The sequence below is a fragment of the Bubalus bubalis genome, chromosome 2 (assembly GCF_019923935.1).
Source record: "Bubalus bubalis isolate 160015118507 breed Murrah chromosome 2, NDDB_SH_1, whole genome shotgun sequence".
Classification (NCBI taxonomy): domain Eukaryota; kingdom Metazoa; phylum Chordata; class Mammalia; order Artiodactyla; family Bovidae; genus Bubalus; species Bubalus bubalis.
Window position 1 is genome coordinate 177516253 of NC_059158.1, and position 27999 is coordinate 177544251.

General features: G+C 40.7%; 1 protein-coding gene across 1 annotated transcript; it reads left to right on the forward strand.

Annotated features, from left to right (window-relative positions):
• Nucleotides 1-6559: 6559 nt before the first annotated feature.
• On the forward strand, nucleotides 6560-27965 carry RPA2 (replication protein A2). The gene is made up of 9 exons (XM_006049663.3): nucleotides 6560-6708; nucleotides 6992-7098; nucleotides 11734-11835; nucleotides 12164-12277; nucleotides 18262-18336; nucleotides 18822-18938; nucleotides 24587-24694; nucleotides 24861-24955; nucleotides 27076-27965. Exons 1-9 carry the CDS (start codon nucleotides 6699-6701, stop codon nucleotides 27158-27160), a joined length of 813 nt encoding a protein of 270 aa, XP_006049725.1. The 5' UTR covers nucleotides 6560-6698; the 3' UTR covers nucleotides 27161-27965.
• Nucleotides 27966-27999: the final 34 nt, after the last annotated feature.

Here is a 27999-nt window from a genome sequence, read left to right on the forward strand (position 1 = left end):
AAAGAGTCAGACGTGACTTAGCGACTGAACTGAACTGAAACAATGTTTAAATACCAAAAAATTGACTTCAAGGTTTATCACCTATAAGACTTTGATAAATTGAGCATTAAACAAATAATTCTAAGTGTTCTGCTTCACTTATAAAAGCCTCTTTAATATGAAAATGAAACTGTTAGTGTCATTTCCAGGGCTCCAAAGAGCTCTGGTACCACAGCCCTCTATGTCTCAACACAGGAAGGAATTCTGCAAGAGGCAAAGTGATAGACAAGAAGTGATTTGTTAGACTAGGACGCTTGTAAGTTTCACAAGGGCTTCTCTGGTGGCTTAGACAGTGAAGAGTCTGTCTGCAATGTGGGGACCTGGGTTTGATCTCTGGGTTGGGAAGATCTCCTGGAGAAGGGAAAGGCTACCCACTTCAGTATTTTTGCCTGGAGAATCCCCATGAACAGAGGAGCAGGCAGACAAGTGTTGCACTGCCCAGAGTACTCAGTGGGTTACATTTTTATAATCAAAGGAAGAGAGGGAAAGGGGAGAACATCTTTGTCTTTCTTAAATAGGTGTCAGGTTTCTTTCATCGGTTCCTCCCCCAAGTAAGGTGGGGAAGTTTTCTTGTCACTATATGGTCAGGCCAAGACTGTCATAACATTTTGGAATAATATTTTCAGGTCTCAGTACAATGAAGGTCTTTCATTTAGAAAATTCACCTTTCCATAAATGATGGTTTTTTTGTGGGCACAGGGCATATTTTGGGAGTCATTAACTTGTTGACACCACTGGGCAGGTTGTAGGCCTTATTCTCTACTATTGTTTTATTGTTTGGGGGGCATTGTGCAAAGAACACGTCTTCGGGGCCAAAGGGCAAAAGGCCAAGGCCAAAGGGCCTTGGAGGTTAGTAACTTACTGAACTTACTGGGCAGGATGTAGGTCTCATGCTACCATTGTTGTATTGTTTTGGGGCATGTCTCGTGCTTCTGTTGCATGGTTTTGTCGCTAAGCAAAGATAGCTTGATTTTGTTAAGCCAGCCAATCTGGCTTTGATGCTAAGCGACTTGTTTTGCTTCAAGAGTCAAGCAAGCCCACATTGTTTCAGAACATTTTCATTACTTTTTTGAGTGATCATTAGTCTTATTGTGGTCTCCCAACCCCCCTAAAGTTCCCTATCTACAATTCCCTAATGGGGTTTCTAAGCTATTTGATTATCCTATGCTATTCCTGCTTATTTATGCAGAGTACATCATGCAAAATGCTGGACTGGATGAAGCACTAGCAGCAATCAAGATTGCCAGGAGAAATATCATTAATCTCAGATATGCAGATGATACCACCTTTATGGAAGAAAGCAAAGAGTAACTAAAGAGACTCTTGATGAAGGTGAAAGAGGAGAGTGAAAAAGCTGGCTTAAAACTCAACATTAAAAAATAAAAGATCATGGCATCCAGTCTCATCACTTCATGGCAAATAGATGGGGAAACAACAGAAACTTTTTATTTCCTTGGGCTCCAAAATCACTGCAGATTGTGACTGGAGTCATGAAATTAAAAGACACTCACTCCTTGGAAGGAAAGCTGTAACAAATCCAGACAGCATATTAAAAATTAAGACATCGCTTTGCTAACAAAAGGTCCATATAGTCAAAGCTATGGTTTTTCCAGTAGTCATGTATGGATGTGAGAGTTGGACCATAAAGAACACTGAGTGCCAAAGAATTGATGCTTTCAAATTGTGGTGCTGGAGAAGACTTTTGAGAGTCCCTTGGACTGCAAGGAGATCAAAACAGTAATCCTAAAGGAAATCAACTCTGAATATTCATTAGAAGGACTGATGCTGAAGCTGAAGCTCCAATACTTTGGCCACCTGATGGGAAGAGCCAACTCTAGAAAAGACCCTGATGCTGGAAAAAACTGAAGGCAGGAGGAGAAGGGGACAAGATGGTTGATGGCATCACTGACTCAATGGACATGAGTTTGAGCAAACTCCAGGAGATGCTTGAAGGACAGGTAAGCCTGGTGTGCTGCACTCCATGGGGGTCTCAAAGAGTCAGACATGACTGAGTGACTGAACAACAATCCCTATCAAAAAGAATTCTATCAGTATCAACCAATTCATAATGACAATTACTAGTAGAAATAATCAGCATGATATAAAACTGAAAATGACTACTCCATCCAGTAAAATTATCTTAGAAAAAAAGAATCATATTTTGCATATAACATTGAGAACTACCAGGAATCCCCTTAATCAAATTGTATTCAATAGAAATAAGCACCCATGAAACTATAGCGGCAGATGTGAAAAAAAATTAAAATTTGGTATGGATCAAATTTAAAAGATGAATTTAACCCTCATTGTAAAGTTTACCCAGGAAAGAACTGATTCACAGTGATTTCTGCAAAATTGAAAATAGAAAAAAATTAGAAATGGCTAAATCTCACTGTACAAAAAATTGAACAGGAAATCAAGTCTAAATGAAAGTTCATTGATGTTGAGACAGTTCTGATCAAAATATGTTTGTTTATGATGTGGAGGAAAAATGAACTTGGAGGTTAAAATGGCAGGTCAAAAACTTCCGGAGATAATGCGTATGAAGCATTTAGTAGAGATAATGCACATATCTGGCATGTGGTATATACTCAAGAAATACTAGGGTTGATTAATTTTTTTTAATTGTGGTAAAATAGAAACAGCATAAAACTTACCATTTTCAAGTATAGTTCAGTGGCATTAGCTACATTCCTGTTATTGCACAACCATCACCACTATCCATCTCCAGAACTTTTTAATCTTCCCAAATGGCAACCATACCCATTAAATGATAACTTGCCATTTCTCTCTCTCTCCAGCCCCTGATAACTGCCATTTACTTAGGGGTTCATGTCCCTGTGAATTTGATTCCTCTATGTACATCATAAAAGTGGAATCATACCACATTTGTCTTTTGTGACTGGCTTATTTCATAACGTCTTTTATGAAAGACATGATGCCATTTTTGTCATTAGCATAGTCTCCTACGTTCATTCATACTGTAGCATGCATGTACCAGAGTTTTCTTCAAGACTACATAATATTCCATTGTATATTCATACCACATTTTGTTTATCAATTCATCTGTCAATAGAGACTTGGTTTGCTTCCACTTTTGACTTTTGTGAATAATGTTGGCTATGAACACTGGTGTAGAATTATCTCTTTGAGTCCCTAATTTCAGTTCTTTGGGGTATACACCCAGAAATGGAACTGCCAGATCAACCAGGGATTGAACCTGTGCCCTCTGCATTGGAAGGGTGGAGTCTTAACCCCTGCACAAACAGGGAGGTCCCCACCAGATTGTTTTTAAACTGTAGTTTTTCCTTTTCTCAATCTTGCTGTGGATATCCCTGATAGCAGTCTACCTAGATAGGGAAATGAAAGACTTCTCAGAAATCCCTACCATGTGACAGGAAGACTTCAACTTGATAAAACAAAACCTTGACAGATGAATTCACTGCCCCCCACGCACAAACAGAAAGTAAATACTAATCATTTTATCAATAATTGAGAACTGAGCCCTCTGCTCAATTTATCAGATCACCAAGCTCTTGAAAAGAGGTGCAAAAATCTTAGTTTGACGTTTTGCATTCTTATATTTAAAACAGTAATATTCCATTTTATTTATTTGATTATTTCGATTGCTCTGGGTTTTTGTTGCTGCCCATGGGCTTTCTCTAGTTGTCACATACAAGGACCCTTCGTTGTGGTGCACGGGCTTCTTGTTGCGGGGATTTCTCGTTGCTGAGCACAGGCTCTAGGCTCCTGGGCTTCAGTAGTTGCAGCACACAGGCTCAGTAGTTGTGGCGCACAACTCAGTTGCTCCGCAGCATGTGGAATCTTCACGGGCTGAGGATCAAATTCACATTCCCCAGCATTGGCAGGTGGATTCTTATCCACTGTACCACCAGAGAAGTCCATCATTTTATTTATTTTAAAAAAATATGATCTTAGGCTTCCCTGGTGGCTCAGTGGTAAAGTATCTGCCTGCCAATGCAGGGGACCCGGGTTCAATCCCCAGTGTGGGAAGATCCCATATGCCTTGGAGTAACTAAACTCGTAAGCCACAACTACTGAGTTTGTGCTATAGAGCCCAAGAGCTGCAACTACTGAAGTTTGCTCGTGCTTTGGCCTGCACTCTGCAACAAGAGAAGCCACCTCAATGAGAAGCCCGTGCTCTGCAACTAAAGCAAGGCCCTCGCAGCAGTGAAGACCCAGCACAGCCAAATATAAATAAATAAAAGAAAAAATTTTTAAGTATGATCTTCTCAGCTGAATTTATAACTAGGTGCACCCCAAATGAGGGTGACTACCCCAAATGAACCCACATCTTAATTTTTCCAAATACTCTTATTTGCAAACATGTTATTCTACATATCATAAATATGTTTTCCTTGTTACACTGTAAGTTTCAGTCACCTGAAGCTTAACCTAATAATGTTATCTTGGTATGACTTTTGTTCTTGGCTGTATCTTGTGTATTTCTCAGCAATGATTTTGAGGCTGATGGAATTTACATAGGAAAGAAATGGCACACAAGCAACATCTGGCCCACAGATACCTTTTCTTTGACCTAGGTAGCATTTTGCAATTTTTAAATTACTTACAAACACTCGAAATTTGCAAATATTTACATAAAGTCACAGGCTTCTGGCACCTACTAAAAAAACTTAAATGACCTGGCAATGCTGAGCCCTGAGTCTTTGTTGCTGCGTGCAGGCTTTCTCTAGTTGCAGTGCAGGGGCTTTTCGGAGGGCTTCTCTTGTTGTGGAGCACGGGCTCTAGGCAACTGAGCTTCAGTATTTCAAGCGCATGGGCTCAGTACTTGCGGCTCTCCGGCTCTAGAGCACAGGCTCGGTAGTTGTAGTGCACAGGTGTAGATGCTCTGGAGCATGTGGAATCTTCTCAGACCAGGGATCCAACCAGTGTCCCCTGCATTGGCAGGTGGATTCCCAACCACTAGACCACCAGGGAAGTCCCACTGAGCCCATATTCTTTATGTCAGTCAATATTTATCATTATGCTTGTGTGGCTGTTTTGGTTACTGTAAAGAAAAAGTTTTAAAAATTCCACTCTATTATCCAATCTATTATGTTTACAGTTTTCCTGCCTGATCCCCTTATCCAATTGAGTTTGTGCCCCAATTCTAGGATGTCCAGGAAGGTATACTAACTACTTTGGTTGATGGAATCAGACGTCCTGGACTTGAATGTAGACTCCCACAACTGAGTTTCAGTTTTTCATCTGTAAAGTGAGGACAACAGCAATATTATGTTTAAGACAGTCCCAGCAGTTTTATCAAAAGGAAATACAATGGCCCAGAAGCCCAGAGACTATGACTATCTTTTTTACCACTGAATACCAGTGGCCAGCACAGAGCTTGGAAGGTCAATGCTGCGCTGCTGCGTCGCTTCAGTCGTGTCCGACTCTGTGTGACCCCACAGACGGCGGCCCACCAGGCTCCTCTGTCCCTGGGATTCTCCAGGCAAGAATACTGGAGTGGGTTGCCATTTCCTTCTTCGTGGAAAGTCAATAAATATTTTTAAATAACTGGGGGCTGGGGGCTGGGGGCGGGGGGCGGGGGAGGAGGGAGGAGGAGTCCTAACAACGTAGTAGTACTTAAGGCAGAGGACTGCCACTCTCTTTGGTAGGGACACAACCACTTTATACGGAGCACTTTAAGCAACCGAGGACACTGAGCTGAATTAGATCAGGGTCAGGAAAAGACTGGTTGGGGGGATGTCATTCTCATATTTTTTGCCATCCTGGGAAAGTGTAACTTCTCACAGCCTCACTGGGGAAAGTAAGGACGAGGAGATAGCAATAAGAAACGAACTTGGCTCTTTATGGAAAGGTCTTCCCTGGCAGCTCTGGTAAAGGATCCGCCTGCAATGCAGGAGACCCCGGTTCGACTCCTGGGTTGGGAAGATCCCCTGGAGAAGGGAAAGAATACCGACTCCAGTAATCTGGCCTTGAGAATTCCATGGACAGAGGAGCCTGGCAGGCTACGGTCCATGGGGCCGTAGAGTCTGACACGACTGAGCTACTAACACTTTATGGAAAAGGATACGCAGCCCTACTAGGTACCGTGAAACTAGTACTGTGACTTTCCCGAATGCGCAAATAAAGCGCGATCACCAGACGGAGACGCAGAAGCAAGAATTCTACCATAACGCTTTAGATTGGGGATTCTTTTGATTAGTGAGTTTGGCGGGAGAGGAGGCCGTACAAAGAAAGTGATGTAAGGTGTCACTCACTTGATGCGGGTGGGATTACACGGTCTGAGATCGTGAAGTATCAAGACGTATCATCTTGATTGGTTATTTCCTTGAGACATCGTCCTATCTCAGTGGTTCTCAGCCTTACTTTCGCTTGCGCAGTTTGTTTTGCCCTTTGTAATGATGGCCGCCGGGGCTTCTGGCCCTCACGGGATCCGAGTGCGAGTTTTCAGGAGCTTGGCCCGAGAAGACGGAAAAGGCGTAGATTCGTGAGCACTGATTGGCTGAAGCCCGAAGCGTTCTTGTTGCTGATTGGCTCTGTCCTTCGCGGGAAGGAGTTTGTGGCGCCAGCGAAAAGTAGATACTGCGCAGCGGGAGCGGCAGGGGTCTTGAAGGGGTTCGGCGAACCCTCCTGCGAGAACCTTCTGGAACTCTCCTGAGGGAATCGTGTCGAAGATGTGGAATAGTATGATGAGTGGGGCGCGTGATGAGAATCGCAGGAAAGATTTAGCAAGGAGCGGGGTGGGCGAGGCCTGTGGCGGCGAGGGTCTGGGAGGAGCAGGGGGCTGGCTGAGGGGGCTTGTGGGCCGGGGGTGGTGGGATGGGGCGGGGGACGGTTAGGGAGACGCTGAGAGTGGTTAGAGCGACGCCGAGAGTGGTTAGAGCGAAGTCTGGGGTGGGGGTCCGGTGGGTTGTTCAAAGCCTTGGAGGGCAGCACAGATGTTTATACTGTTGTTGTTTAAAACCAGGTGGATTTGAAAGCTATAGCAGCTCCTCGTTCGGGGGAGCCGGCGGCTACACACAGTCCCCTGGGGGCTTTGGATCTCCGACAGCTTCCCAGGCCGAAAAGAAATCCGTAGGTTGAAAGCGTACTTCGTTTTATGTTATCCTTTCCTGAAGTTCTTAACTCATCTGTGAGAAAATTTATGAGAGAAGTGTGTTAAACCTGAGCTGTAATTGTCAGTTATTATCGAATTTTATAATTGAATGCTGTTAGTATTGAAAAGTGATGTTTTCCCTAATTTTGCATCCACTGTTAACTTGGCTCTATTTTGAAATTTACCAGTAGAACTAATGAGTCAGTCTTGTGGGAAAAAAACTTGTTTGTTTAGCCTAGTTTGCATTCTTCATGTATTGAAAGTCAGTTTTCAATGAAATTTAATGAGGTACCCTGAAAAGTGAAAGTGAAAGTTGATCAGTCGTGTCCGACTTCTTGCGACTCCATGGAGTATACAGTCCTTGGAATTCTCTAGGCCAGAATACTGGAGTGGGTAACCTTTCCCTTCTCCAGGGGAATCAAACCCAAGTCTCCACATTGCAGGCAGATTCTTTACCAGCTGAGCCTCTAGGGAAACCGCAATGAGGTGCTTCCCTGATAGCTCAGTTGGTAAAGAATCTGCCTGCAATGCAGGAGACCCGGTTTGATTCCTGGGTCCGGAAGATCCGCTGGAGAAGGGATAGGCTACCTACGCCAGTGTTCTTGGGTTTCCCTGGTGGGTCAGCTGGTAAAGAATCCGCCTGCCATGTGGGAGACCTGGGTTCGATACCTGGGTTGGGAAGATCCCCTGGAGAAGGGAAAGCCTACCCACTCCAGAATTCTGGCCTGGAGAATTCTATGGACTGTATAGTTCATGGACTATATAGTCCATGGGGTTTCAAAGAGTTGGACGAATGAGGTGCTCTAACTAATGCAGTGAAAAGAGCTTGGTCTTTGAAGTCTAGTGGATATATTACATGTTGAACTGTTGCTCTGCCACTCCTTGTAGTATCATAGGACAAATTTCTTAAAATTGGGAGTCCGTTTTGCATCTGCTAAATGGGATTAATAATACATACTTTACGAAGTTGGTGTGAGACTTAATACTATAATAATATAATTATGCCTATCCCAGAATTGCTTTCAATAAATGGCCCCACAGAGTATTACTGAAAACAACTTGAGTTTTGGAGCCAGAATACACGGTGTCCAGAATCAACTTTGCCTTTTAACTGTTGGTGTGAGTTTAGTGAAGCAACTTACATCCTTAGTTTTGGTGGCCCTTGATTTTTCTCATCAGATAATAGTACTAGTACTACTCATGTCACAGGGTGGTTCTGAGACTTGATAAATAAAATAATGTATAGGAAAGTGATCTGTAAAAAGCTACCCAAATGCTTATTATTCACTCTTTCAGAAATAAGTTTGCATTTAATAGCTGCTGTTGATTTCATCTTTTTAAAAATACAGAATTTGGTGTTAAGATTCAGTATTAGTCAGTTCTGTATTTTTTGTCCAGGTTGATAAGGTTTTACCTGAGCTGTTGATTCACAGGTGTGTATCAGTAGGAAAGAATTCATTGATAATTCCCATACATTTGGGCATTGCTTTATATTTTTCATATGATTGTTTTATATAATCCTGTAAGAGACTTATTATTTACTCCATTGTACAACATAGGCTCAAGGTGATTAAGGGACACCTGAACTCGCATAGCTAGTAAGACAGTGCACATATGATGCTGCACAAATCCAAAATCTGGTGAGCAACTTCTGTCTATTGTATCTTTCTTTTTCCTACGAAGACCAGAGGGAACTCCAAGTCCTCTAAATTTGTCTTCTTTGAGGCTGTAAAGGAAAAAATAAAAGAAAGACCATTGGTTCTCATCTTTTCTTCTTAAGCTTAATATTTTTCTTCATTTCCAGCTGTTAGAATTTTTATCTCAGAATCTCCACCTGACTGGGGCTGTGTATTAAGAACACTTCTAGAGAAGTGATGGTTGTAACCTGGAGTCTCAAACCCAGGTCTTTTATGTTTAAATCCAGTGCCTTTTCCATAGTAAATTAAGTTGACATTCTATCTAAAACATTGCCTATTGATTATAAACCTGTTATGTTTGATCAATTCATGTGAAATTTCCAAAATTGATCATGTTTTGCCTTTTAAAATGGTGGGGTATTTTTGTTTTTTGGATTTTTTTACAGTACTGTCAGAGTAGCCAGTGATTCATAGTCTACTAAAAAATAATTTTTTTTTTTTTCTCCAAAATTAAACATACTTGTGCTTGCACTCTCTCTGAGACTCTTTGGAACAAACCAGGAACTCTTTGTGATCGTTCCTGGCACATAATAGGTGTTCGTTAAAACACAAGAGGGCTTCCCAGGTGGTTCAGATGGTGAAAAATCTGCCTGCAATGCAGGGGACCAGGGTTGGGAAGATCCCCTGGAGGAAAGAATGACTACCCACTCCAGTATTCTTGCCTGGAGAATTCCATGGACTGAGAAGTCTGGTGGGCTACAGTCTGTGGGGTCGCAGAGTCCGACACGACTGACTGACTGACTAACAAAACACAAGAATCCTCTGTGATTTGAGGTGAATTTGAAGGTTTACTGCTGCTGCTGCTAAGTCACTTCAGTCGTGTCCAACTCGGTGTGACCCATAGACGGCAGCCCACCAGGCTCCCCATCCTTGGGATTCTCCAGGCAGGAACACTGTAGTGGGTTGCCATTTCCTTCTCCAATGCATGAAAGTGAAAAGTGAAAGTTAAATCGCTCAGTCGTGTCCGACTCTTAGCGACCCCAGGGACTGCAGCCTTCCAGGCTTCTCCGTCCATGGGATTTTCCAGGCAAGAGTAGTGGAGTGGGGTGCCATTGCCTTCTCCAGAAGGTATTACCAACACCTCAGTAATTACCCATATATAACGTTTTTACCTGAGGAATAATAATTTTTATTGAATATGTATGACTATATATAGAGATTGATATTAGCAGTTTTATAACAGTATATGTTTTGTTTACAGCTCCACAGGTTGATATCCTCATTTTACAGAATAGGTGGCAGTGTGTCCAGGGCTGTGGAGCAGGGGTTTGAACACAGGTTTATAGGACTGTCTGGCTCCAAAGCCATGTTCTTGCTGCTCTTACCATAGTGGCTCTTAGTTTTCTTATGCTGAAGATACAGTGAAAATCTCAAGTGTGATAGATGAAAACAGAACCTCAACAGATTTTAAATGTATAAATACTAATATAGCATATAAGTTCATTTACCAATACCATAAAATTGGAAAACATAGTTGGTTCCTTTACATCCTTATTAAAAACTATTGCAGATAGAAAGAGTGAGAAATAATAGCTGGCCTAATAATTGCTAATATTTCTTGAGTGTTTATAGTGTGCCAGATAGTCTATGTACTTCACCATATATTTACTTCTCATAATGATTTTTAGTGATTTTATCATTCCTTGTTTTATAGATGAGGAAACAGAGGTAAACAGATGAGTAGAGAAATGTGATCAAGGGCACACTACTGAGTGGTGGAGCTATAATCTTTACCCTCAAGCTTGGTTGCCACCTTGTGTGACATACGTGCTGGTAGTTGGCTGGGCTTACTTTCTTCTATCCTGGCAGTACTCACCATTCAAAATTATGCTTCAGTAAGGTGAAATGTTGCTAGTATCATGTATCTTCAGAGATAAGCTTTGACTTCTAAATCAGTTTTACATATAGAACAGTTACTGAGTTTACATCTTATTGACTTCCAACAGGAAGAACCCTCATCTTTAATGCACCATGCTTTTTCTGTCTTGTACATAGTCCTTCCTAAAAGTCTATGAAAGTGCGTATTTGCTCACAGTCTATAATCCGTGTTCCTTACCCACTGTTTTTTCACCATCAAAATTTTTGTGCTTCAAGGTCCAGCCTAAATGCTCCCTCTTCTTGAAATTTCCAGTAAATTTTTCTGAGATTCCACTTAGAGTTTCTCATTCTGTAGTGTACAGAGATCAAGATTGTTGCTTACATTTGTACCTCCCCTAAGTTAGGAGTATGTTGAGGGCAAATCCTATTCCATTATACTCATCTTTATGTCCTCTGACCAGTGGTAGGCAAAATAAGAGTTTACACTGTTGTTAGGTTGCTTCCAGATGTGAGTTGGGTGTCTGTCCTCTTCTGCCCGTTGCCTCCTGTCCCTTTCCTTTAGGATGTCCAGTGTGACCAAGCCTCTGTCCCATTTTCCCCATACTCGTGTTTGATTGTCAGAACATCTGTCCTAAAGCTATATGTCTAAATTTTTGTTGTCATTTATCATGAGACTTAGAACAACTCCAGAGTTCTTTTTCTGCTGACCATTTCTCAGACCCCTTCCAATACCCATCTCATCAGTGATGAAAACCCAGCTCCAGCTTGCCTTCATCCTAAAGCTGGAGTTTCTTCTTTAAAGTCTGTTCCAGAAGCAAGTCCTTACACTCTCCACAATCTGGCCTACTCATTTTGGTGATCCCTAGTGCAGCACAGACTTATCCATTCATCAGGAACTTTGAAGTCAGACAAACCTGGGTTTGAAGTCTAAAGTATGGCATTTGTTAACTATATAATCTTGGTTTTCACCTGTATGAAGTAGAGATAGGATCATATTGAAGATTCAATGTTATATGTATAGTGCTTGACACATAGCAGGTGCTAAATGAACAGTGGTTAATTATTTTCTTGATTGAATTTATGCATACTTTTTTTCAGAGAGCTCGAGCTCAGCACATTGTACCCTGTACCATATCTCAGCTGCTTTCTGCTACTCTGGTTGATGAAGTATTCAGAATTGGAAATGTTGAGATTTCACAGGTATGGAAGAGTACAAGAGTCACTTAACATGAAGAATGAAATAAAACTGCTGCTACTGCTAAGTCACTTCAGTCGTGTCTGACTCTGTGTGACCCCATAGACGTCAGCCCACCAGGCTCTCCCACCCCTGTGATTCTCCAGGCAAGAACACTGGAGTGGATTGCCATTTCTTTCTCCAATGCATGAAAGTGAAAAAGTGAAAGTGAAGTCGCTCAGTCGTGTCCAACTCTTAGCTACCCCATGGACTGCAGCCCACTAGGCTCCTTAAAAATATATAAATGTTACTTTGGTTTCCAAGAAAACTAAACTTTTTTCCCTTCTGGTCTAGGTCACTATTGTGGGGATTATCAGAAATGCAGAGAAGGCTGCAACCAACATTGTTTACAAGATAGATGACATGACAGCTGCACCCATGGATGTTCGCCAGTGGGTTGACACAGATGTAAGTAGTTGTTTTGGAATCAGTGGAGTTACTTTGGGACTTTGGCGATGTCGAACTTGTTTAGTTTTACTTTTTAAAGGTGGGTCTTATTATAAAAATAAAACATAAGCAAGATGTCAAACACAGAAACCCTAACATGAAAGGCCAGTACATTTTATTTCATAAAAATTTAAAATCTTTGAAACTTCCCCAAATACTATAATCAAAGTTAAAGGGCAAGTGACAGGACATACTATAATGTAAACTTTGTGAGTACAAAGATTTTTTATGTTGGCATAGTATCCCCAGCACCTAGAATAATGCCAGTTACATAGTGGGCCCTGAGTAAATATTGTTCAAATGAGTGGGGACATTTTTTGCAACATATTACAAACATTTTAAATTTTTAATTAAAGTTCTTAGAAAGGAAAAAGCACTGCACCTTAGGAGAACAAGGAAAGAAATGCACAAGTAATTCATAATAGGTGAAATACAAATTGCAACAATTAGAAAAGCAGGTTTACTAAACATTAAGATACCATTTTTAACTTATTAAATTGACAAAGGAAAAAAAAAAAGAATAGCAACATCTACTTCTATTGAGAGCAGGAGGCACTTAATTTGGGGAATGGTTTGTTAGTGTTTGTCTGGGAAAGTGGATACCATCCTACCTTGATGTTATGAGTATAACCTTTCTCAAAAATCAGCCGATGATCAATATCACCCATCACAGAAATGTTGATCTAGCAGTCCACTGCTGGAAATTTACATTAAGAAGATAAAGATGTGTGCAAAGATTCAGTTGTAAGATTGTTGATCATCACATTATTTATCATAATGGAAAACTAAAAGGAATCTCGATGTTAGCAATAGGATATTGTTAAATCATGGTATATTTTTAAAACACTGCAAATGATGAAGAAATGTATGTATTGTCACAAAGTGTTTACCATAAATGTTGAGAGGAAAAGAGGTTGTTAAAGATAGTATGCGTGATGTGGCCCCATTTTTGCAAAGCACCATGTATATGAGTATATGTATAAACATGGAGAAAATAGACCGAAAGAAAATATATGCTTATTACCCTTTTATTTTTTAGTTGGGCAGGTGTCTTGGTTTTTGTTTTTTTCTGCACTGTGCAGCTTTTGGGATCTTAGTTCCCTGACCAGAAATCAAGCTGTGCCTCCTACAGAAGCATGGAGTCCTAACCACTGGACATCCAGGAAATTCCCAGCTTCTTCATTTTTTAATGTTTTTAAAGTGCATTCATTTTAGAAAATTTGGATAATACTTTGTATGCTATTTTCAGTTCAAAAACCACAGTCATCTGTGAAGAGTTAACTTGATAGTTATGTGTTCTTTATTTTTTGCACCTCAGAAAAATATAGGAGAATTTATTGAACAGTTATAATTGGAATACCAATTGGAACAGTAATAATTGGAATTCTGAACTAGACTGCTTGATTCCAGGTAGACAAAGAATGTAACCACACAGTCCCTGCCATCAAGTGGGGAGGTAATTACTAGAGATGCCTAATACTACATACTCATGCAAAATGTATGGTGCTTACTTTTATAATAAGTGAGCATTTAAAGATTACCTGAAATCCCACATCTCCAAGATGATTACTGTTACAGTACATTTTGATAAATACCCTTTTAGACATTTCTCTCTGCATATTTGTACATTTAATGAGAAGGATGCCTACAGTTTTACATAAAGGATAATATGATGTGCAACTGCTTCATAATCTGCCCTTTTCACTCAGAACTCTCCCATTTCTTGTGACCACCTGTTCCATGATAAGGATACATCATCCCTTGCTTCTAGACCCAATCAGGGAACATTTGGCTTATTTCCATCATTTGTTATTATAGAATATGCCCCAGTGAGTATCTGTGTGTACATCTCTTTATGATTATGAGATAATCTCTTTAAGATGAATTAAACTAGGCTTTCTGGAGGAAATATACATTTTAAAATACTTTCTTTTTTGGTTGTTCTTCCACTTACGACTTTACATTTTTTTTATTTAATTAGTGCATGAGAATGTCCAGTTAGTTCCCCACACCCTAACAGTAGGTTTTATGAATCTTAAGTTTTTGGATGATAGTTTAAAAAATACAATCTTGTCATTGAGAATGTTATTTTTTTATATGTAATTTGGTTTAGTGAGATTGAATTTTTTTAACTATATTTAAACAAGACTGGGAGCTGACTGTGGCTCAGATCACGAACTCCTTATTGCCATATTGAGACTTAAATTGAAGTAGGGAAAACCATTAGGCCATTCAGGTATGATCTAAATCAAATCCCTTATGATTATACAGTGGAAGTGACAAATAGATTGAAGGGATTAGATGTGATAGAGTGCCTGAAAATCTCTGGACGGAGGTTCATGACATTGTACAGAAGGCGATGATCAAAACCATCCTCAAGAAGAAGAAATGCAAAAGGTAAAATGGTTATCTGGGGAGGCTATTTGTAAGAATAGCTGAGAAAAGAGATTCGAAAGGCAAAGGAGAAAAGGAAAGATACCCATCAGAGTTCCAAAGGATAGCAAGGACAAATTAGAAAGCCTTTCTAAGTGAACAATGCAGAGAAATAAAGGAAGACAACAGAATGGGAAAAACTAGAGATCTCTTTAAGAAAATTAGAAATACCAAGATGGGCAATTAGAGATGCAAAGATGGGCACAATAAAGGAAGGAAACAGTATGGACCTAACGGAAGCAGAAGATATTAATCAGAGATGGCAAGAATACACAGAAGAACTACACAAAAAAGATCTTAATGACCCAGATAACCACAATGATACGATCACTCACCTAGAGCCAGACATCCTGGAATGCAAAGTCAAGTGGGCCTTAAGAAGCATCACTACTAACAAAGCTAGTGGAGGTGATGAAATTCCAGCTGAGCTGTTTCAAATCCTAAAAAACGATGCTGTGAAAGTGCTACACTCATGTGCCAGCAAATTTGGAAAACTCAGCCACAGAACTGGAAAAGGTCAGTTTTCATTCCAGTCCCAAAGAAGGGCAATGCCAAATTGAACTCAAACTACTGCACAGTTGCGTTCATCTCACATGCTAGCAAAGTAATGCTCAAAATGCTCCAAGCTTGGCTTCAAGAGTACGTGAACCGAAAACTCCCAGGTGTTCAAGCTGGTTTTAGAAAAGGCAGAGGAACCAGATATCAAATTGCCAACATCCATTGGATCATATAAAAAACAAGAGAATTACAGAAAAACATCTACTTATGTTTCATTGACTGTGCTAAAGTCTTTGTGTGGATCACAACAAACTGGAAAATTCTTAGAGAGGTGGGAATACCAGACCACCTTACCTGCCTCCTGCACAACCTGTATGCAGGTTAAGAAGCAACAGTTAGAACTGGACATGGAACAGAGGACTGGTTCCAGATTGGGAAAGGAGTATGTCAAGGCTGTATACTGTCACCCTGCGTATGTATATACCAAGTACATCATGAGAAATGCTGAGTGGGATGAAGCACAAGGTAGAATCAAGATTGCTGGGAGAAATATCAATAACCTCAGATATGCAGATGACACTACACCTATGGCAGAAAGCGAAGAAGAACTAAAGAGCCTCTTGATGAAGGTGAAAGAGGAGAGTGAAAAAGCTGGCTTAAAACTCAACATTCAGAAAACTTAAGACCATGGCATCTGGTCTCATCACTTCATGGCAAATAGATGGGGAAACAGTAGACACATGAGAGACTTTATTTTCTTGGGCTGCAAAATCACTGCAGATGGTGACTGCAGCCTTGAAGTTAAAAGACTATGACAAATGAGTCTATGACAAATGTAGACAGCGAATTAAAAAACAGAGACATTACTTTTGCTGGCAAAGGTCCGTCTAGTCAAGGCTGTTTTTTCCAGTAGTCATGTATGGATGTTCGAGTTGGACCATAAACAAAGCTGAGTGTCAAAGAATTGATGCTTTTGAACTGTGTTGGGGAAGACTCTTGAGAGTCTCTTGGATGGCAAGGAGATCAAACCAGTCGATCCTAAAGGATATCAACCCTGAATAATCATTGGAAAGACTGATGCTAAAATTGAAACTCCAATATTTTGGCTACCTGATGGGAAGAGCCAACTCAGTAGAAAAGATCCTGATGCTGGGAAAGATTGAGGCAGGAGGAGAAGGAGACGACAGAGGACAAGATGGTTGGATGGCATCACCAACTCAATGGACATTAGTTTGAGCAAACTGTGAGAGATAGTGAAGGATAGGGAGTCCTGGTGTGCCACAGTCTGTGGGGTCACCAAGAGTTGGACACGTCTGAACAACAAAATGTTAATTTGTGGGAAGATTTTTCAGTTGTCTAAGTGCTTTGATTCCCTAGGAGTGTTTATTTTTGTTTGTAAGAACCTGAAAAGTAGTAATCTCTTATCATATTATTTTTCTAGTTTGTCTATTGACTTTAAAAAGCTTTTCCTTGTTTCAAATTATTGTTTTTTAATTGTTCGTGTTTCCTTCTATAATTTCTATGGTTTCTTTTCATATTTCTATATATGATTAAGCCTTTTTATAAATTTTGGTAAAAGGAAAGAAGTATAAATCCAGCTTCACTTTTTCCAAGTGGTTTAAAAATGTTCTTTGTGGGAATACAGAGTTTTATCTGTGGTATAGATTCAGCTATATAGAGTAATAGAATGAAATGCAAATAGTTGATAACCTCCAGGTGATGGGAGTTGGAATGCTTTTTATTTTTAAACATCCAGATTTTCTATTCTAGCTTTTTATTGTTGTTATTCTAGCAACATTCTCTAAGTGGGCCTCCCAGATGGCTCTAGCGGTAAAGAACTCGCCTGCTGCTGCTAAGTCGCCTCAGTTGTGTCCAACTCTGTGCGACCCCATACACGGCAGCCCACCAGGCTCTGCTGTCTCTGGGATTTTCCAGGCAAGAACACGAGTGGGTTGCCATTTCCTTCTCCAGTGCATGAAAGTGAAAAGTGAAAGTGAAGTCGCTCAGTCATGTCCGATTCTTCGAGACCCCATGGACTGTAGCCTATCAGGCTCCTCCGTCCATGGGATTTTCCAGGCAGGAGTACTGGAGTGGATTGCCATTGCCTTCTCCAGGAGACATAAGAGACACGGGTTTGATCCCTGGGTGGGGAAGATCCCCTCAGGAGGGCATGGCAACCCACTCCAGTATTCTTGCCTGGAGGATCCTGTGGACGGACAAGCCTGGTGGGCATAGTCCGTAGGGTCACAAGGAATTGGACACAGCTGAAGCAATTTAGCAGACACACATGCGTTCTATAAGCAGAAAATAATTTTGAGTCAGCTTATATGTTTTTCTTATAAATAATAGGTGCATAGTCTAGAAAACCCACAAAGAAATATTAAAATCATTTATAATTATCCCAGTTAACTTTTGTTAATATTTTGACATGTATGTTTCCCCTCATGGGAAATAAGCTTTTTTCCATGAGTCACAAATGATATTCACAGACAATAAATAGAATTCTCCGTTTATCCTTTGTAGTAGTGTAAAGTATCCCATTATATGAATGTATACTTTTTGTTGAATATTTAGGTTGCTTTAAATGTTTTAGTAGTATTCAAAACTATGCTGAGATGACTATTCTTAAAGCTAAATCTTGATTACATGTTCTCAGTAATTTTCTTAAATTTCTAAAAGGAGAGTTGCTGTACTGAGAAGTATGTCTACCAGAAAGTTGTGTGCCTAAGAGCACTGCCTGAAAGTGCCATAATTGTTTGCTGGTTTGTTTGTTTGTTTGTTTGATATGCATGATGTAGAACTTAGAACTGGAACTTACTTTTAGAGATATTATCTTAATTCCTGATTTTATTTTTTAAAATATTAAATTCTAAAAGGCAGGGAAAACTAGTTAGTGCTACATTAGGATCCTTTAGCTCTTACTTTGTAACTTTCTCTACATAAATTAGAAATTTTAAAGAGGCTTTCACCAACATCACCAAAACCTAAGTGTGTGTTTGTATTTTTTCTGTTAGGATGCCAGCAGTGAAAACACTGTGGTCCCTCCAGAAACATATGTGAAAGTGGCTGGTCATCTGAGATCTTTCCAGGTAAAGTCAGAAAAAAAACAAGAACAGTTAAAATGTATTTGCATGAAGCAGTTTCTGGAGTCATGCCTACATTTGGGATACTTAAGACTTAACTAAGTCTCTATGTTTAATGGGAATTATATTGAAGTTATTTTGTTATTTTCTTCTTCAAAAGGAAATAATGAGTTTTTTCAGTTTAAAACAGGAAGTAGAGAAAGAACAAGATCTCAGCCTACAGTTGCCAGCTATGGCATTCATTAGATGTGGAAGGGCAAACACTGGATTTAGAGACTAGACTGTTTAACCTTGGGAAAATCATTGAACATCTCTGAGCTAGTTTTGTTTTTTGACTATATTTCATTGACTATATTTGAATTAATTTTGAGTTGAAATTTTTCAATATATAGCACATTTTCCTCATTTAATAAAATACTGTAACCAAGAAAAGAGCCAGTTGACTTGAATGTACTTATCCTTTGTTCACATTTTTCTATTTATTTTAATAGAACAAGAAAAGCCTGGTAGCCTTTAAGATCATGCCCCTGGAGGATATGAATGAGTTCACCACACACATTCTGGAAGTAGTCAATGCACACATGATGCTGAGCAAGTCGAACAGCCAGGTGAGCAGTTTCACTCTGTTCGTTTTTTTTTCTCTTCCCTGGAGGAACTGCTTCTGTGCTCAGGCTTTGATTTCCTTAACATTTTGCAGATCGAGCCAGAAGACAGGCATCATTCAATCCTCAAAAAATCTTCTCCGTGAGCTTTGTCATGTTACTTTATTCCAGATGAAACACTCATATTCCTCTCATAATACCTCTCCACTGTCTTGAATGGCTGAGGCCCAGACAGACTTCAAGTGTAGACTCATCATTATAGGCTGAGCTTTACTTTAGGATTTTCAGTCCATATTCGGAGAAAAACCCCAACTAAGACAGCATTTTGCTGCTTCCCTTTCAAGCTATTGGCTAAATGAGAAAATTTATTCACCATTATTTTGTCCTGAAATTATACTTCTTGTTTCATGTGCTTCTTGTTTCTCAACATCTTTTTCTGTATGAATTCTAATGAATTTAGTTTGACAAGTCCATCTAGGACCACACAAAAGGTTTGTTGATCTGAGTTTTAGAATGCCCTTAGATGATTCTGGTAGCAAGGTGGAGGACTGGTTACAGTAGGAGGGACTGGAAAACTGATTTGCTTTTGCATCCTGTTCTTTGCCAAGCACTTTGCTAAGCACTGAGGATACAAAGAGAAATTCGTTCAATTTATTGAGCATAGCTTATGCAAATCATTATTCAAGGTCCTAGGAATACAGCAGTGAACAAGATGGATAAAGTATCTGCACTCAAACTTACATTCTTGAGAAAGATGAATCATAAACAAGAAAATAAATAGTTATAGATACTCTAGTGGAGGTGATAGAATTCCAGTTGAGCTATTTCAAATCCTAAAAGATGATGCTGTGAAAGTGCTGCACTCAATATGCCAGCAAATCTGGAAAACTCAGCAGTGGCCACAGGACTGGAAAAGGGCAGTTTTCATTCCAATCCCAAAGAAAGGCAATGTCAAAGAATGCTCAAACTGCTGCACAATTGCACTCATCTCACATGCTAGTAAAGTAATGCTCAAAATGCTTCAAGCCAGGCTTCAGCAATACGTGAACCGTGAAATTCCTGATGTTCAAGCTGGTTTTAGAAAGGGCAGAGGAACCAGAGATCAAATTGCCAACATCCTCTGCATCATCAAAAAAAGCAAGAGAGTTCCAGAAAAACATCTATTTCTGCTTTATTGACTATGCCAAAGTCTTTGACTGTGTGGATCACAATAAACTGTGGACAATTCTTCAAGAGATGGGAATACCAGACCACCTGACTTGCCTCTTGAGAAATCCGTATGCAGGTCAGGAAGCAACAGTTAGAACTGGACATGGAACAACAGACTGGCTCCAGATAGGAAAAGGAGTACGTCAAGGCTGTATATTGTCATCCTGCTTATTTGACTTATGTGCAGAGTACATCATGAGAAACGCTGGACTGGAGGAAGCACAAGCTGAAATCAAGATTGCCAGGAGAAATATCAGTAACCTCAGATATGCAGATGACACCACCCTTATGGCAGAAAGTGAAGAAGAACTAAAGAGCCTCTTGATGAAAGGGAGAGAGGAGAGTGAAAAAGTTGGCTTAAGCTCAACATTCAGAAAACGAAGATCATGGCATCCGGTCCCATCACTTCATGGCAGATAGATGTGGAAACAGTGGCTGACTTTATTTTTCTGGGCTCCAAAATCACTGCAGATGGAGATTGCAGCCATGACATTAAAAGACACTTGCTCCTTGGAAAGTTATGGCCAACCTAGACAGCTAAAAAGCAGGGACATTACTTTGCCAAAAGGTCTGTATAGTCAAGGCTATGGTTTTTCCAGTAATCATGTATGGATGCGAAAGTTGGACTATGAAGAAAGCTAAGTGCTGAAGAATTGATGCTTTTGAACTGTGGTGTTGGAGAAGACTCTTGAGAGTCCCTTGGACTGCAAGGAGATCAAACCAATCAATCCTAAAGGAGATCAGTCCTGGGTGTTCATTGGAAGGAGTGATGTTTAAGCTGAAACTCCAATACTTTGGCCACCTCATGTGAAGAGTTGACTCATTGGAAAAGACCCTGATGCTGGGAAAGATTGAGGGCAGGAGGAGAAGGGGACGACAGAGGATGAGATGATTGGATGGCGTCACCGACACAATGGATATGGGTTTGGGTGGACTCTGGATGTTGGTGATGGACAGGAAGGCCTGGCATGCTGCAGTTCATGGGGTTGCAAAGAGTCGGACACGACTGAGCGACTGAACTGAACTGAACTGATAGATACTCTGCAGTAAAGCAGAGTAGGACAGGACAGTGATGAATAAAAATGTATGGTATAATTTTAGATGAGAAAAGAACATTTGAAGCTAAGGAAATAAAAAATGAGAAGCCACAGGATTGGAACAAGCTTGGCATATCTGAGAACATTAAAAAGCCACACTGTCTGGAGTGAAGCAAATGACAGGAAGATGGTAGAGGGATGTAGACAAGGAAACGGGACCCAGAGGAGGTAGGGCTTCATAGGCTGTAGTAAGAATTACTTTCTTCTGATAGTAAACTTTCAGAAGATTTTGACTAGGGAGCGATGGGGTGTGATTTACCATTGAAAAGCTCATTTGAGCTCTTGTATGGAGAGAGATTGAGGCTCCAGCAATAGCAACAGTAATTTGGGGGAATGGTAGCAGCAACTGGGAGAAGAGGCTGGATTCTAACCTATTTTGAAGGTAGAGCTGCAGAACCTATTGATAGTTTAGAAACAGGATCTAAAGAAAAGGGAGGGTTCAGATATAACTCCTAGGTTTGGGACTTGAGTAACTAGATGAAGCTAGCAGGTTTTGGGGATAAAATCCAGAATTCTGTTTTGGATTTAACAAATGTGACGTGCCAGTTAGACACCCAAATGGAGACCAGAGTGGAAGGTTGACTGTATAAGGCTGGGACTCGAGGGAGGGATCAGGGCTAGAGGAAGCACATCATTGTGTGGATGGTATTTAAAGCTTCAGATGAGATGGGATAACTAGTGAGTTATTAGAGACCTGAGCTCTGGACACTAACCTTCAGGAGTGTGGAGGCACAGGAGCCAGAGAAAGTCAAAGAAGTTGTCAGCTGGACAGGAGGAAAATTGGGGAATGTGATTCCATAGGATATTCTGAAAAGAGTATTCTAAGGAAGGGATGGAGTTCAGCTGCAGAATGCTGCCCAGAAGTCAAGTAAGATGACGAGAGGGGTCTGTTGAATTTGGAAACGTGGATCTTCAAAAGAGTGGCTTTAGTAACGGTTAGGGGGAACATGGGTTAGAAAGAATGGGATTGGATAGAAAGTTTAGAGTGTTTATTTTATGACTGTGCTTCATAACATGTGTATGTATGTTATGTATGTATAACATAAAATATGTATCATTTTATGTATGATACATAAAGTATGTATCAAATGTTCTATGATAAAAATGGTTTAAAGTTAGAATAGGTGGAAGTTGTGAGCATAGACAATTATATTGAGGAGTAAATAAAATAATCCTTTCTCTCAATGAGTTGCCTCAAGCATTGCAGGGGTGGGGGGGTTCAGATCACTTAAGCAGTGGAACCAGCAATGAGTGGCAAGTGCAGTACACATGGAAGCACAGAGAGGAGTTGCCCATCCTGACCCAGACATCAAGAAAGGCCTGCTGGAGGAGATGATGCCTAAACCTAGTCGTAAAATGGGAGGTAAGGGGGATACCTGAAGCAGGTCATATCAGCAGAGGTGTCCAGGGAAAAAATAGTGTTCAGGTCAGTATTATCATAACATGAGATTTCTGTTTTCCTAGAAAGCAGTGTGAAGGCATCTAGCTTGAAAACAAGAGGATCATGACTGATTTTTGTTGTCTATTTTTTTATGACCTCAAAGCATTGGCATTTAATGGATAAATGTTGAAGGAATGCGTCTCCTGCCTGGATGGGAGTTCCCCTGATGAGCTTCCACAATGCTCTTTTACTTGTAATGAGTACTTAACATATTTGATCTTTTGTCATCTTTATTCAGTTCAATAAACATTGACTGAGCACCTGCTGTCCACCGGGCACTGCAGAGCTGAAGGGAAGTGACAAACCGTGATGGCTGCTGAGAGAGGGAATGGGGCGAGTGCTGTGAGACCAGAAACAGTACAACTAACCTGGCCTGGGAAGGTGTCAGGGACGGCTTCTTGAAGGCAGTGGCAATTAAGTTGGGCTTTGAAGGATAAGAAGAGTGTTTCCCAGGCAAATGACGAGAGGAGCATTCCAGACATGGAATAAAGTGTCAGAGGCGTGTGTGAATGGCCAGAAGTCCCTGTGTTAAAAGCTAGTGGTCAAGAATTAAAAAAAAAAAAAAAGACTCTGATGTCTAATTGTGGTAGGTCTTGAATGTCAGGAGTTTTCATATTATTTTCACAGGCAGGGGGAGCCAGCTGAAAACATTTAGGTGGAGGAGAGACGTGATCAGAAATTATTACTTGGAGCAATAAAGAGGGTTGATTGACGTAGGAGAGACTTGCAGCTGAGACACTAGTCAGAAGACTGGGGGTGATGAGGATGGACTGGAACTGTTGAAGATCATATTAATAGGCTGTGGGCAGACTATGGGAGATGAGTGACTGGAGACACAGATGGCTGACTTCTGCAGGACTGGGCTTGGGCTTACTAACTGAGATGGAATGCATAGCAGAGTAGGCCAGTTCGGGGAGGAAAGTAGTGAACTTTATTTTGAAGTGCATGGGACATCTAAGTGGTGGTCTGCAGCTGATGGTTGGGGACAAGGATTTGTGGTCTCGAAGGAAGTCTGGGATGAAATCCTGGGGGAACTATCAGCCTTTTGAAAGATAAGTAGACGAGGAGACTGAGAGGAGATACTGAGAAGGCAGAGTTCAAGAGTTAAGTGGACAGCTAGAAGAATATGGTGCTAGGAAGCCCAGGGATAGGTCCCTTTCAAGAGGAGTGTGGTCAGCAGTGTCTGCTTCTGAGAGGTCAATTGTTATGAGGGACTGAAAGGGATTACTGGCTGTGTTGGTTGAAAAGCATTGGTGACTTTGGTGGGAACAGTTTCAGGGGTATATTTGGGGAGAATCCAAATAGGGGAGAAGTGAAAATAGTGACTATAGTCTATTGTTTTTTAGAAGTTTGGTTAAAAAAAAAGAAGTGGGTGATGAGAATTGTGTCTCCTTTTCTCTCCTTGTAATGCTTAATGGCTAGCTGATGCTTGGTAAGTGCTTGCATGATTTAGCACCAAAGATAGAGAGCACTGTAGCAGAACTCATTAATTTTCTTTGTGTTCTTTTTCCTCTGGTTCCTCTCACATTGCCAAGAAAAGGGGAAGCCAGGAAGTACCTTTCTTTCTGTTTGATATGATATATATATTTCAGAGAATGACTTTATCTTATGAAATACTCATTAGATAATAGCTGTCCTTTCCAGTCTAAGCAATTGTTATTTGGAAAATTCTGCTTAGGACATTACCTGGCGATGCAGTGGTTAGGATTCAGTACTTTCACTGCCATGGCCTGAATTCAGTCTCTGGTTGGAGAACTAAGATCCCATAAGCCATACGTTGTGGTTAGAAAAACAAAAAAAAATTTGCTTAAATTGTTTTTTGTAAACTACTTATTAAGCTATTTAAAAGAGTTAAGAACTATGTTTAAATTGGTAAACTTGCTACTGTTGTGAACTTCTTAATTCAGCCTTCAGCAGGGAGAGCACCTATCAGCAATCCAGGAATGGGTGAAGCTGGGAACTTCGGTGGGAGTAACTTCATACCAGCAAATGGCCTCACTGTGGCCCAGAACCAGGTAAACACTGGAGTGGCTCCAGATTTTGCAAGACACAGAGCTGTAAATTGTTACTTTCTTAATGGTGCTAAGTATCTGACTCATTTCTTTCTTATAAAGAGATTCTCGCTTGATAGGGGAACTGATTCATAGTAGTTACTGAAATGCTTCTGATTTGAATCTTCAGGTGCTGAATTTGATCAAGGCTTGCCCAAGACCTGAAGGATTGAACTTTCAGGATCTCAAGAACCAACTCCAACACATGTCCGTAGCCTCAATCAAGTGAGTATTTGGTTTCTGTGAGCTAGGGTTCCAGAATTATACCCATTTTACCTCACCAAGGTTTCCTTTAATGAGAAGTGAGTTTAAAAAAAAGAACAACTGTTGACTGATAAGAGGGAAGTTGTTCAGTCATGGAAAAATAGGAAAAGGACTCATAAAGATGGTGCTGCCTGTCACTTCCCTCATTCATTGTTTCATTCAACAAACAGTAAGTCCAGTTACATGTGAAGTATGTAATTTTGAGCAAAAATTGACATGATACCTCTTGTGGAATTTAGTCTGGAGGAATGAGATCCTGACTCCTGGTCCTCAGGTGTACAGTCTCATTGGTGTTACTGTCCCAGATGTGGAGAGTGTACCACACGCTATCTGGACCTAAAGCCGTTAGACAGTCCTTCTAGCATCATTGTCCTGATAACCTGTTAGATGAGCAGCTTCCTGATTCTAATGAACTCGTATTGTGTTCAAACAGAGTATTGTGTTTGTGATAGCTATTACTATAAATCAGTTGAAATTCTAGATCTCGATAGAGAAAAATGCTCATGTCTCATTCCATTTCCTGTCCTATAAGATGAGGATAATAATTCCTGTCTTAAAAGTTACTGTTATGATGAGGTCCAGAATGGTGGTCACAATAGTAGGTGCTTTCTAAGTTGTTACTATTATTAAATATGATATTGACACTGATCCAGTTCAGTCACTCAATCGTGTCTGACTGCGACCCCATCAATCGCAGCACGCCAGGCCTCCCTGTCCATCACCAACTCCCCAAGTCTACTCAAACTCATGCCCGTTGAATCAGTGTTGCCATCCAGCCATCTCATCCTCTGTCGTCCCTCTCCTCCTGCCCTCAATCTTGCCCAGCATTAGGGTCTTTTCCAATGAGTCAACTCTTCGCATCAGGTGGCCAGAGTATTGGAGTTTAAGCTTCAGCATCAGTCCTTCCAATGAACACCCAGGGCTGATCTCCTTTAGGATGGACTGGTTAGATCTCCTTGCAGTCCAAGGGCCTCTCAAGAGTCTTCTCCAACACCACAGTTCAAAAGCATCAATTCTTCGGCGCTCAGCCTTCTTCACAGTCCAACTCTCACATCCATACATGACCACTGGAAAAACCATAGCCTTGACTAGACGGACCTTTGTTGGCAAAGTAATGTCTCTGCTTTTGATTATGCTATCTAGGTTGGTCATAACTTTCCTTCCAAGGAGTAAGCGTCTTTTAATTTCATGGCTGCAGTCACCATCTGCAGTGATTTTGGAGCCCCAAAAAGTAAAGTCTGACACTGTTTCCCCATCTATTTCCCATGAAGTGATGGGACCAGATGCCATGATCTTATTAGTTTTCTGAATGTTGAGCTTTAAGCCAACTTTTTGACTCTCCTCTTTCACTTTCATCAAGAGGCTTTTTAGTTCCTCTTCACTTTCTGCCATAAGGGTGGTGTCATCTGCATATCTGAGGTTATTGATATTTCTCCCTGAAGGCCTTAAAACCATTTCTGGAAGACCTTTTCTTTCCTTCCTGCAACTTTATTTCCCAGAGGAAAATTGGAGGGCCCATGGATGGATGAGGAGCTTTTTTTTTTTTTAAAGCTATTTCTACTAGGAAACATTATGTGCAAGCTAAACAACAGCTTTAGATCCTAGTTTCAGACGCTCGTTTAGACTGGTATTTAAGTGAGGTCCTACTTTCTTTGCTTTATACAATCTGGGAGAGGGGATCCAAGGCAGCCCTAAAACCATTGTCTCCATGGATTACCTCAGTTTTGCAATTTAACTGATGTTTCTCCCTGCAAGAGCCTTCTCTGAGCAAACGGCTGTGAATTGGTGACTCAATGGTAAAGAATCAGCCTGCCAATGCAGGAGACACACGTTTGATCCCTGGGTCAGGAGCATCCCCTGGAGAAGGGCATGGCAACCCACTCCGGTATTCTTGCCTGGGAAATCCCATGAACAGAGGAGCCTGGTGGGCTACAGTCCATGGGGTCACAAAAGAGTGAGACACGACCTAGTGACTAAAACAAGAAGATAGAAAGTTGGGAAATGAGGGAAGTTTACATTTTCAGCCATATCTAAAAGGGAATTTCCTATCTTCTGCATTTGGGTGTTTTCTTTCTTTCTAGGCTAGCTGTGGATTTTCTAAGCAACGAGGGACACATCTATTCCACCGTGGATGATGATCATTTTAAATCCACAGACGCAGAATAACTGGATCTAATTGGGTACCCGAGATATTTTCCAGTTGGACCTTTTTTTGCAGCCTCTTGTCTCCAGCTGTCGATATAATTGGCGAGTTGACTTCTAGGAAGTAGATTTCATCTATAAAAGATCTCAACTGACATCCTTTTGAAACTTACTACTACTCTTCTGTGTTTTTCATGGACTTCCCTGGTAGCTCAGACGGCAAAGCGTCTGCCTACAATGCGGGAGACCCGGGTTCGATCCCTGGGTCAGAACGATCCCCTGGAGAAGGAAACAACAACCCACTCCAGTATTCATGCCTGGAAAATCCCATGGACCGAGGAGCCTGGTGGGCTACAATCCATGGGGTCGCAAAGAGTCAGACACGACTGAGCGACTTCTGTGTTTTTGAAGCTCAAAGGGATATGGGCCACTGAAAAGGATATAAACCAGGGCAGAATTTCTTAAAGAAGTAACAGATTAGTTAGTTACAACATCAAGATAAATGGAATTGAAACAGATGCTACCAAGAGAGTTGGGCAGTACTGCTTAAATAATGCTCAAGAGTTTCTATTCTTAAATTGTTTCCTCTTGAGAGAAGATGAGCAGCACTGGGCCCACTCAACTCTGCCTTTTTTTGTTCCCCACTTTGGTTATGTGTTGTTACTTTCGGAATTGCACTTTTTTCACCTTGTCATAGTAGCTGCCAAAGTGTGTTTTTATAAACATGGGGTTCTAGAGCGCTGGCTTCCTGGGGCAGAGGAAAGAAAGAAATGCATGTTGTACAAAATCAGTACGTTCATATGTTTAATAAAATAGTTCTATTATTGAAGTAACTTGTAAAAATGTTATTTCTTTATGCTGCA

Excerpts from the sequence above, each read along its gene's own strand:
- RPA2 (XM_006049663.3), top strand. Across the intron at positions 11,836-12,163 it reads GAAATGTTGAGATTTCACAG|GTCACTATTGTGGGGATTAT; the intron begins GTATGGAAGAGT and ends CTTCTGGTCTAG. Across the intron at positions 24,956-27,075 it reads ATGTCCGTAGCCTCAATCAA|GCTAGCTGTGGATTTTCTAA; the intron begins GTGAGTATTTGG and ends CTTTCTTTCTAG.